General features: G+C 43.9%; 1 protein-coding gene across 5 annotated transcripts in view; it reads left to right on the forward strand.

The window, feature by feature from the left end:
* Positions 1–8464, forward strand: part of LOC121287407 (ras-related protein Rab-8A) — a 28935-nt gene extending 20471 nt beyond the window's left edge. For 4 of the 5 annotated variants that reach the window (XM_041205254.1, XM_041205251.1, XM_041205255.1 and 1 more), the window contains one exon: positions 2578–7123. In XM_041205254.1, the coding sequence (XP_041061188.1) occupies positions 2578–2670 (93 nt within the window). In that variant the 3' untranslated portion in view covers positions 2671–7123. Of the gene's footprint in view, positions 1–2577 lie in introns of all 5 variants that reach the window. The other variant, XM_041205256.1, reaches the window with a different exon arrangement.
* Positions 8465–12322: the final 3858 nt, after the last annotated feature.

The raw sequence follows: 12322 nt of genomic DNA on the forward strand, positions 1-12322 counted from the left end.
CCTCACTTATCAGAGTTAAATTCCATCTACCACTTATTTGACCATCCCGTCCATATCTTCCTGTAGCCCAAGACACTCAACCTCACTGTTAACCACCCAGCCAATCTTTGTGTCAACCGCAAACTTACTAATCCTACCCCCCCCACATAGTCATCTATGTCGTTTAAACAGTGACAAAAAATAGGGGTCCAAGCACAGATCCCTGTGGTACCTTACTGGACACTGGCTTCCAGTCACTAAAGCATCCTTCTGTCATCGCCCTTTGTCTCCTACAACTAAGCCAATTTAATTCCACCTTATTAAATTACACTGTATCCCATGTGCATTTGCCTTCTTTATAAGTCTCCCATGCGGGACCTTGTCAAAGGCTTTGCTGAAATCCATATAAACTATATCAACTGCACTACCCTCATCTACACACCTGGTCACCTCCTCAAAAAATTCAATCAAATTTGTTAGGCATGACCTCCCTCTGACAAAGCCATGCTGACTATCCCTGATCAAACCTTGCCTCTCCAAGTGGAGATAGATTCTCTCCTTCAGAATTTTCTCCAATAGTTTCCCTACCACTGATGAGACTCACTGGCCTGTAGTTCCCTCTACAACCCTTCTTAAATAGTGGAACCACATTTGCTCTTCTCCAGTCCTCTGGCGCCTCCCCAGGGGGCAGAGGGGAATTAAAAATTTAGGTCAGAGCCCCTACGATCTCTTCCCTTGCCTCCGTCAGCAGTCTGGGTCACAAATCATCCAGACCTGGAGATTTGTCCACTTTTAAGCCTGCCAACACCTCCAATACCTTGTCACTTCCTATATCAATTTGCTTAAGAACCTCGCAGTCTCTTTCCCCGAGTTTGATACCTTCATCCTCATTCTCTTGAGTGAAGACAGACATGAAATATTCATTCAACACTCTGCCGATGTCCTCTGGCTTCACCCATAGATTGCCCCCTTGGTCCCTTATGGGCCCTATTCTTTCCCTGGTTATCCTCTTCCCATTGATATACGTATAGAATATCTTGGGATTTTCCCTACTTTTACCAGCCAGAGCTTTCTCATATCCCCTCTTTGCTCTCCTAATTTCTTTCTTATGTACTTTATGTAGTCCACTAATGCCTCTGTTGATTTGCTTCCCTTGTACCTGCTAAAGGCCTCTCTTTTCCTTCTCATCGTAACCTGAATATATCTGGTCATCCATTTTTCTCTGGGCTTGTTACTCCTTCCTATCACCCCAGAGGGAACCTATTGAGCCTGTACCCTCTCCATTTCCTTTTTGAACACCCCCCACCGTTCCTCTGTAGATTTCCCCACAAGTAACTGTTCCCAGTCTACCTTGGCCAGATCCTTCCTTATTTTACTAAAATCCACTCTTTCCCCCAATCCAAAACATTTTTTTGCAACTTGTCTATTTCTTTGACCATAACAAACTTAAACTGTACCATGTTATGGTCACTGTCGCTAAAATGCTCGCCCACCACCACCTCAGCCACCTGTCCGGCTTCATTCCCCAGAATTAGGTCCAGCACCATCCCTTGTTGGACCCTCTACATATTGACCTAAAAGGTTCTCCTATACACATTTCAAGAAACCCACTTCATCCCAGCCTTTAACACTATCTCTATCCCAATTAATGTTGGGAAAGTTGAAATCACCTAATCTAATTACCCTATTATTATTTTTACACACCTCCACAAATTGTGCACATATTTGCTCCTCAATTTTCCCATTGACTATCTGGGGGCCAATAATAAACATCTAATAATGTGGTTACCTATTTTTTATTCCTAAACTCTACCCACGAAGCTTCATTCAATGCCCCCTCCAAGATTTCATCTCTCCTTAGTGCAGTAACTGACTCCTTAACTAATAATGCAACGGCTCCTCCTCTTTTACCCCCTCCACTGTCTTGCCTGAAGATTCTATATCCCAAAATGTTCAGCTGCCAATCCTGCCCTTCCCTTAACCACATCTCAGTGATGGCTACTATATCTCAATTCCACATGTGAATCCTCACCCTTAACTCATTCATTTTACCTGTAATACCTGTTATGTAGTGCCTCTAACAACTTGGCATTCATAGTCACGTAATTAGACAAAAAATTAATGACAAGCCAAAGAAAGAGTAAATAAAGGCTTGGTCCATGACATGGGTTTTAAGGAGAAGAATCTTTTAAGAGAGGAGAAAGAGGTTTAAGGGAGGGGATTCCTCCCTTGGGATGCAGACATTGGAAACCAATGGTGAGGTAAAGGAAGTGGGGGGATGGTCAGGAGACCAGAACTGAAAGTGTGCACTGATCTCAGGATTGTAGGGCTGGAGGAGTTAGAGATGGTGAGGGGAGAAGCCATGGACCGACTAGAACACCAATGAGAATTTTAAAATTAAGGCTTGGTGGACAAGGAGCCAATGTAGGTCAGTGAGGACGGGCGATGGGAGAGCGGGACTAGGTGTGGTTAAGGATACGACCCACACAGAAGCTAAGGTTGTTGAAATGGTTGCTATGACAGTGTGAATTAGTTGGGCTGAGGTTTGGTAGGATGCAATGGAAGCACAATTTGCTAACCTTCTTTTCCTGTATACAGGAAGGCAATAGTCCACAAGGTAGCAGCCAAGGCGTGCGAATCACCTCAGAACAGCAGAAAAAGAGCAACTTCTTTCGTTGTCTTCTCCTGTGATGAACATTGCCTTAAAAAAAAACCTAAGCTCTCAGTGACTTGAAGTGGAGTGTGCACGCCCTGAGCTTTTCCTGTACAAATAGACACTTCCTCTGGACAAGCCCTGTCGTGCTGCCGAAGGCCTCGAGAGTTCAAGCAGCTGAGGTTTTTAGCTTTTAGGAACTGTCTGATGATGATTACCTCAGGAGTGGAAATGTGCAAGTCAGAATCTTCTGATGGGAATCCCTCCGTTTAACTAATTTCCAATCTGTTGGGGTGTAATTGTTTGGAATCCTAGTGTTCCCATTTCCTGTGTTCCCCTCTTTTCTGATTTTCCCTACAAATCTTCTGTCGTGGAAATGCTCCTGATATTGGAGTAACAGCTGTTTTCTGACCCTGTGATCTCACTGTACAGTGTGCTGAGTTCCTTCTGACATAGCTTCACATGTGTTACTCTGTGTACATTCCCTGTCCTGGAAGGGCAGAGTCCCACTGATTGGACTGTTTGTTCTGCCAGTGGTTGAACCTGTTTATTATGCATGGAATGCATGGATCTTAGTGACATGATGGTTGTGAGAAAGATTGAGCAAATCAAATGTCAATTCTCAAACCTAGAGGCAGGGGTGCTTGTGCAGATCCCTCTCCTCCCTTCCCCAGGTGCAGATGTACTGTAGAGAAGACTGCAGCTCGCTCCCAGTTTCAATTCATGGTCCTGTTGCTTTTCTGAAATTTAGTACAACTCGCGTACGATCTAGAAAAACAATATTGAAGTAGATATAAAGCCTAGTCGTGGATGTAGTACATCAGTTAGGTTTAACAGAACATTATCTTGGCAGTTAGCCTGCATCATTGTGTGAACAGCAGACAATAGATCTTGGGTAGACTTCAGCTCTTTGCTTCCTTCTGATAGTTCCTGTGGTATTGCTACAAATCCAAGCCAGTTTTCATTTTTTTCACTATATTCGATAAATAGAATACAAAACCATGGATTCAAGATAATTACTGATGATACCTGCTTGGTTCCCTGATGTTGTCTGAGAGGATTTCACCAATAACTGGAGGTTCTATTTTGTCATATGGGGAGGGTATGAGGGTGGGATGGGAAGAGGTGGAATACAGGAGAGGGAGAGGCTGGGGCAAGATGTGGTGAAACCCTCCTGATTGGAAACTATTTGCTTGCTGATGTGCAATAGCCATGAATTTATTCATCGCCATTGTTTTCTTACAACACTTGACTGATGGAGTCCTACTAAACAATATTGTAAGTAGTATTTGAATGTTGATGCTTACACTGGTGGGAGCATGAGCTGTGAAAAGGATGCCACTACTGTTCGCAGTGTAGGGTAATTTTTATTTTACTGGCTGCAAGAGTTGGCAGTTTAGTGGACGAGAGGCTTAAAGCACAGTAAATAGGTCCTATTAACTCAGCTTATGCACAATTCTCAAAACTTGAGTACTGAAATAGTAAAATCCTCTCAGGGAGGTGAAATGCACTTTTAGTTGATGGATATTGATTGACAGCTGTCATCTTGGCATTTGATTGTGAAACAGTCAGATGATTTGTGGATTGAATTGTACCAGCAGGTTTACCTCTTGCACTATTAATTCATGAGCCAGTCCCTATTGTGACTATCACTGTATAAACTTAAGCACTGGGCAGTAAATTGTACCAGGATTTTGATGATAAAACCATTATTAGCAGCCCTATAAGGTGGAAGGATTCGTTTTGCAGTTCCCTTAAGACTACAGTGTAGCTGTGACCTTGATGATGGACAAAAGGAGTGAGGTTTTGAACTTTTCTTTAATTCCTAGAATATTGTATCCTTTTAAAGCAGTGAAAGGAAACAGATTCTTTTCTGATCTCCCCTCTTCCCCTGCCCCAATACAGATCAAGGAGGTATCTGTCAAATTGCTGCTCCCAAATCAGAAGGGAAAACCAGGAAAGAAGGGAATAGATGGATTTTCAGAGCCTTTTGAACAAAGTACTTGGACTTCTCTAATCCTAGAGGTTAAAATCCAACATCATCGTTACTTTGGAAGATGTTCTTGTGTGGATGGTGCACAGACAACAGTGAAGGAGGATGGGACAAAGGTAGCCAGCCATTGATATCTCTGTGTATAAATGCCTGTGTGTTAACTGCACTTTCTCAGTACCCGTAGCAAGCTAGTTCAACAGTTGCTGAGCTCAGACAGACCTGAATGTCGTTCCTTGTGAATTTTTACTAAGCACTTTGTGTAGCTCAATGGATGAAGGAGTAAGAACACACCCCTTTAATTCTAACAGAGAAATGAAACCAATATTGAAATATGTCAGCCATGTGCTAATCATGTCATAGGTTTAAATACCCAGCCTGATTATTTTACCAGAATCTCCTGCCACCCAATACTATAAAAATACAGTCAGTGCCTCTCACTGAGTCTGGTTTTGATTACCTGGGCCTCCCTGTCAAAGCCAACCCTCTGAGCACTGACATTAACAGATGGACTTTTCACTTTTCCTTAACCAGGAATACTGGAGTCAAATGTCACATCCTTCCACTGTGCTGTCTGAGCATAGCTGTCCCATGTCCAAGATCCTTCTGATCAGGGTGACTCCATAATGCAGTGTGAGGCCTGGGCCACTGGGACAGGGTGAAGAGCGTGAGGAATGCTTCGCTGCAGCTGCAAGTTGTGCTGTCCAACAACTTGCGATGACCCTCTTGCTGGTTTTTTTTTGGAGATTGCTTTAAAAACTGATGGTGGGTGATTCATGGTGTTGGGTGTCAGTTAGAAGGAAAAGATTATTTATTCACTTCACAGATGTGAAACTCTATTTTCAAATTGATTGTGATCACAGTCTTCAGAAACGCACTGGTGCTGACCTCAGAAAATGATCCAGTGCTCCACAACACAGTACCATGCTGCCTCACCTATGAAAGCAGCCTCCAGACACCATCCATCTCATCATGGCCTCTTTAGTTCACACAGTGAAGATTTTATTTTTTTTACTTTAAATTAAGTTTTAGTTTTGTGCTAACTTTCTAGTTGCTCACAGCTTTTCTTGCTTTGATTATCCAGGGTGACTGGGATGTTGAAGCAGATACAGATTTAACAACTCCCCCAACCCATTAAAAATACAAGTAGGCTATATTGCCAGGGTATCCCCACCAACAAGACCTAGAATATGTTGCACTACCCAAGATCAGTCTGGCTCCGACCCAGGTGGGGTTAAATTGATGAAAAGCTGATAAGCGAAGCTTGTTTTGTGGACAACAGTTTGGAGTTTGTTCAACTGACAGTCCTGATCTATAGCTTCTGCGATGTCTCTAATCTGTGTCAGCACAGGCCCTAACACTGCCTAGTTTTGTGTAAAACTAACTGCACCCTATAATGTTTCCAAAGTACTGCATGGTATTGAAGGGAGATATTGCCGAGGTGACCCTCCACCCAGACAACAAACACCTGAACAGATTGAATGATTTCTCACTGATGCCAGGCCCTGACCATTAGACAGCAGAATGTGTTGCTGGCAGTTAGAGGTTAAATGGCATTGGCTGACATCCTGGTCCAGTGGTGGGCGTGAGACCACATTTTGGCAATAATTCCAGCAATTACTTTGCCTTCCTCTTAAAAGCCATAAGGTTGAACTAAAGTGCTCTTTGTGATGTACACACCCACTAAAATGAATCTGCCAGTTTTATTCTGTCCATACAGATAGCAGAATGCATTTTATAACCAGTGTTAAATGGAGGGTGATGGGGGTGGGAGGGCAAGTAGTTAGACCGATTTATGTTCTTTCCTTAGTGGACTAGCCAATGCCAGATGCAACTGTTAATGCCAGTATTTATGGTCGAATTACCACCAGGAACCCACCCCCAGGGAGATGGGCAGCTTGTGTTGATGTGGTTATAACTGGGGAAAATATCTGAAAGCATGGTCCTGTGCTTAACAGGGGCTATGTGGCTACCTTGGCTGCAGCCCCACTGGTGGCAGAAGTGGGGATCTCACTATTCCAGTATTCTGCTCCCTACTCTAGCTTCTGTATTGACATTACTGAAAAGCTCATCTGCATTCTGGAATGGTGTTGGTGATGCCACTGCACTTTGCACCTAGCATCCCCAGCTGTGGAAGGTAGTGTGCTAGAAACAGTATGTGGCCTGCAGTTTTTAGTGTCCCCCACCCATGTCAGTTTGAATCATCACTATTTAAACACAGTATTTAAGGAGAATACAGATAGTTTGGGTGGAAAATATTGCCTCCTTGTTTCAAAATCATTGCCCCTGTACATCCTTCAAACATTCCTTGTGTTACAATAGTCTCCAGGATCATTTGGTTCAAAGGGATGGGAGGCTGCATTGTTTCAGGTGACCATGTAAATAGCTTTACTTTAAAAAAAAGAATTAGCCACTTTATAATTCTTCTGTACTTCCTGAAGTTACTGAATTTATGGATACAAGTGGCGTTTTAATGAGATTAAAATGTGAGTCTTTAAAAAGCAGGTTCTCTGGTCTCGTAAATGTGTCTGCATTTTTTGGTAAGTGACTTTCAAGTTGACGGAACAAATGCTGAATAGAGATCCTGGCAAGAATGTTCAAACGTCACATGCATTCTGAACTTATCATGAAGGACCTGGCTGGGAGTTACCACCCAGTCTCTGATGAGCAGTTCATGATGTCTAAATTTGGCTGGTTGAATTAGCCAATTCAGATTATACTAGCACATACACTACCAACCTCCCACTGGGATTTGTATAGGTTCATCAACCCTTTTTTGCCAGTTACCCAGGTCAGATCTCAAAATTTAAAAATAATTAGAAATTAGGAATAGGGTTAGAAAGTACATATATATAAAATTAGTCTGAAAAAGGAATGGGTTAGTGTTTCAAGTTCACTTTTACTGTGAATTACTTAAGTTTCACTGTCATGGGAACCAGGCTAGAGAAATCATTATTCTTAGCTAAGGTTGCCTTGTTTGAACAAAGAACTGTAAGATGCTTGCTCAAGTACTTGATTCCAGCAGTGTGTGGGAGCATTAGATGTGACTGCAGTGAGCAATATCACAGTTCACCAGCCTGATAAGGGATAAAAACAAATGCACTGATTGATAATTCTGGATGCTTGTTAGCAGGTCTCAGTCTAACTGATAGCAGAACAAATGAAAGCTTTTGGGGTGTTAGGGTAGTTCCAGAGATGGAATGGAATATGAGGATAAATCTAATCTGGGGAAGACAGCTTGAGAGGTGATAAGGAAGGAATGGGGTATGAATGGCCAGATATCATCTGAATATGTATGAAGGCCTACGGGGCTAATAGGGGGACATTTAACCCAAAGTTTAGTCAAAGGACTCAATGCCTAATGAGGTATTTTGAAATTAAGTAAATATAGAACTAAAAGGCCACGTCAGTAATTCATCAAGCATCCACCCCGGAAAAAGGGTATAAACTAAAAGACTTTTGGTGGGTTTGTTGCAGTGTGCGGTGGAAAAGGACACTGAAGGAAGTCTCCAGTCCCACTTTGCTGAGGTGTTCCAGATCTCCAGAAGATCTGAGTGGTGAGGGAAAAAAAGGGGTTCTTGTGTGTCAGATGCCCTGCGCAATCTGGAGCAGTACTCACATCACAGTTGTCTGTTTTTGCTGTATAACTAGTAATATCATATCCTGTCTTATGCTCAGATATTGTGTTTTAATAAGAGTTTATTAGTTACACCTGAATCCTGATTGATTGGATTGTGATAACTGTAAGGAACGTATCTTTTTACTTCTGTTGGATTGTTGTAAAGAACATATCTCTGTATTTTCTGTTGGATTATGGATTAAAATAACAACGGCTGCAGTTAGACATGTTCACGGGAACAGGATGAGAGATATACACAATGTTGTAGTCCTGGAACAGTGTGCCATGAAAGACAGGATGATGCTGGAAAGGAGTCCCAGACCAAGGGAGCTGCCTGACAACAGCATTTTAATTTGGTCCTGACCAGGGTTTGTGTGAAGAGCAGGGCAGCAGAATAGCTTCCAGCCTGAAAGGAACAAGACCTAAAACTTCTTTCCCCTGTGTGTGGAAGATTCCAGCGATTCCACAATAATAGCTAGCTGGCTTTTTTCTTCAAACCTCTAGCTGCTCTCTGAAAACCCCTGTTAAGGGGCAAAGGGGAAAATCACTTAGAGACATTGAAAGGCAAGTGCTCAACCTGTGAAATAAATACTGAAAAGTGCTGGAAAACCGCCTTGTGTCATCAACAAGAACTGAAAGGAATTTGGAAGGTATCGATTAAAATCAACCCATTAAATCCTGTACCCTGGAATTGATAATATTGAACTGTTTTATCCCACCCGTAAAGTCCATGATTTGTGTGTTTTATTATTCATTCACGGGATGTGGGCTTCACTGGCTGGGTCAGTATTTATCGCCAATCCTGAGTTGCCCTTGAGAAGGTGGTGGTGAGCTGCCTTCTTGAACTGCTGCAGTCCATGTGGTATAGGTATACCTACAGTGCTGTTAGGAAGGGAGTTCCAGGATTTTGACCCAGCAACAGTGAAAAAATGTGAAATACTTCCAAGTCAGAATGGTGAGTGACTTAGAAGGGAACTTCCAGTTGCTGGTATTCCCACCTATCTGCTGCCCTTATCCTTCTAGATGGTAGTGGTCTTGGGTTTGGAAGGTGCTGTCGAAGGAGCCTCAGTGAATTTCTGCAGTGCATCTTGTAGGTGGTGTACACTGCTGTTACTGTGCATCGGTGGTGGAGGGGGCGAATGTTTGTGGATGCGGTACCAATCAAGCGGGCTGGTTTGCTCTGGATGGTGTCAAGCTTCTTGAGTGTTGTGGGAGTTGTAGTCCTCCAGGCAAATGGGGAGTACTCCTTCACACTCCTGACTTGTGCCTTGTAGATGGTGGACAGGCTTTGGGGAGACAGGAGGTCAGTTACTCATTGCAGGATTCCTTGCCTCTGACCTACCCTTGTAGCCACAGTATTTATATGGCTGGTCCAGTTCAGTTTCTGATCAATGGTAACCCCAGGATGTTGATAATGAGGGATTCAATGATGATAATGCCATTGAATGTCAAGGGCCGATGGTTAGATTCTGTCTTGTTGGAGATGGTCATTGACACTTGTGTGGCTTGAATGGTACTTGCCACTTGTCAGCCCAAGCCTGGATATTGTCCATGTGTTGCTGCATTTGGATGCTGACTGCTGCAGTATCTGGGGAGTCATAAATGGTGCTGAACATTGTGCAATCATCAGCAAACATCCCGACTTCTGACGTTATGATGGAGGGCTGGTCATTGGTTAAGCAACGGAAGATAGTTGGGCTTAGGACACTACCCTGAGGAACTCCTGCAGTGATGTCCTGTAGCTGAGGTGGCTGATGTCCAACAATCATAGCCATCTTCCTTTGTGCTAGGCATGACTTCAACTAGCGGAGAGTTTCCCCCCCTGACTCCCATTGACTCCAGTTTTGCTAGAGTTCCTTGATGCCACGTTCGGTCAAATGCAGCCTTGATGTCAAGGGCAGTCATTCTCACCTAACCTTGCGAGTACCGCTCTTTTGTCCATGTTTGAACCAAGGCTGTAATGAGGTCAGGAGCTGAGTGGTCCTGGCGGAACCTAAACCGGGCGTCAGTGAGCAGATTATTGCTAAGCAAGTGCCACTTGATAGCACCTTTGATGACTCCTTCCATCAGTTTACTGATGGAGAGTATACTGATGGGATGGTAATTGGCTGGGTTGGATTTGTCCTGATTTTTGTGTGCAGGACGTACTTGGACAATTTTCCACATTACCAGGCAAATACCAGTGTAGCTGAAGTGGTTCAGTACTACTGCCGGAATATTGTCAGGGCCCATTACCGTTGCAGCATCCAGTGCCTTCAGCCGTTTCTTGATATTATGTGGAGTGATTTGAATTGGCTGAAAACTGGCACCATGATGCTGGGGACCTCCAGAGGAGGTCAAGATGGATCATCCACTCGGCACTTATGGCTGAAGATTGTTGCAAATGCTTCAGCCTTATCTTTTGCACTTGCATCATTGAGGATGGGGATATTTGTGGAATCTCCTCTTCCAGTGAGTTGTTTAATTGTCCACCACCATTCACGACTGGACATGGCAAGACTGCAGAGCTTAGATCTGATCTATTGGTTGTGGAATTGCCTAGCTTTGTCTATCATTTGCCGCTTATGCTGTTTGGCACGCAAGTAGTCCTGTCTCATAGTTTCACCAGGTTGACTCCTGGTGCTGCTCCCTCTTCCACTCTTCCTTGAACCAGGATTGATTCCCTCAGCTTGGTAATGGTAGAGTGGGGGATATGCCTGGCCATGAGGTTACAGATTGTGATTGAGTACAATTCTGCTCTTGCAGATGGCCCATAGCACCTCATGGTTGCCCAGTTTTGAATTGCTCAACCTCTTTGAAATTGATCTCATTTAGCACAGCGATAGTGTCACACAACACGATGGAGGATATCCTCTATATGAAGACGAGATTTTGTCTCCACAATGACTGTGCGGTGGTCACCCCTATCGATACTGTCATGGACAGATGCACCTGCAGCAGGTAGATTGTTTTTCCCTCTTGTTGGTTCCCTCACTATCTGCCACAGACCCAGTCTAGCAGCTATGTCCTTTAGGACTTGGCCAGCTTGGTCTGTAGTGGTGCTACCGAGCCACCCTTGGTGATGGACATTGAAGTCCCCCACGCAGAGAACATTTTGTGCCCTTGACACCTTCAGTGCTTCCTCCATGTGGTATTCAACATTGATTCATCAGCTGAGGGAGGGCGGTATGTGATAAATTAGCAAGAGCTTTTGCCCATGTTTGACCTGATGCCATGAAACTTCATGAGGTCCGGAGTCGATGTTGAGGACTCCCAGGCAGCTCCCTCCCGACTGTATACCACTGTGCCGCCACCTCTGCTGGGTTTGTCCTGCCTTTGGGACATGGTGGTATCTGGAAAATTGTCCGTAAGGTATGACAGAGTATAACTCATGCTGTTGCTTGACTAGTCTGCGAGACAGCTTTCCCAATTTTGGCACAAGCCCCAAGATGTGAATAAGGAAGATTTTGCAGGGTCGACAGGGCTGAGTTTGCTGTTGTCATACCCAGTACCTAGGTTGATGCGGGCTGGCCCATCCAGTTTCATTCCTTATGAACTGGTTCTAGACTCCCCACCCAAGGGAAACATCCTTCCTGCATCTAGCCTGTTGAGCCCTGTAAGAATTTCCTATGCTACAATGAGATCACCTCTCATTCTTCTAAACTCGAGAGAATACAGACCCAGTCTCCTCAATCTTTCCTCAGGACATTCCCGCCATCCCAAGAATCAGTCTGGTGAACCTTCGTTGCACTCCCTCTCTGGCAAGTATATCCAGCCTTAGATAAGGAAACCAAAACTGTACTCAATACTCCAGGAATGGTCTTCCCAAGGCTCTATACAATTAGAAACATAGAAAATAGAAGCAGGAGTAGGCCATTCAGCCCTTCGAGCCTGCTCATTATGATCATGGCTGATCATCCAACTCAACAGCCTGCTCCCACTTGCTCCCCATATCCTTTGATCCCTTTCACCCCAAGAGCTATATCTAACTCATTGAAAACATACAATGTTTTGGCCTCAGCTACTTTATACGGTAGCGAATTCCACAGGCTCACCACTCTCTGGATGAAGAAATTTCTCCTTATCTCAGTCCTAAATGGTC

This window comes from Carcharodon carcharias, chromosome 14, assembly GCF_017639515.1.
Source record: "Carcharodon carcharias isolate sCarCar2 chromosome 14, sCarCar2.pri, whole genome shotgun sequence".
Taxonomy (NCBI): Eukaryota; Metazoa; Chordata; class Chondrichthyes; order Lamniformes; family Lamnidae; genus Carcharodon; species Carcharodon carcharias.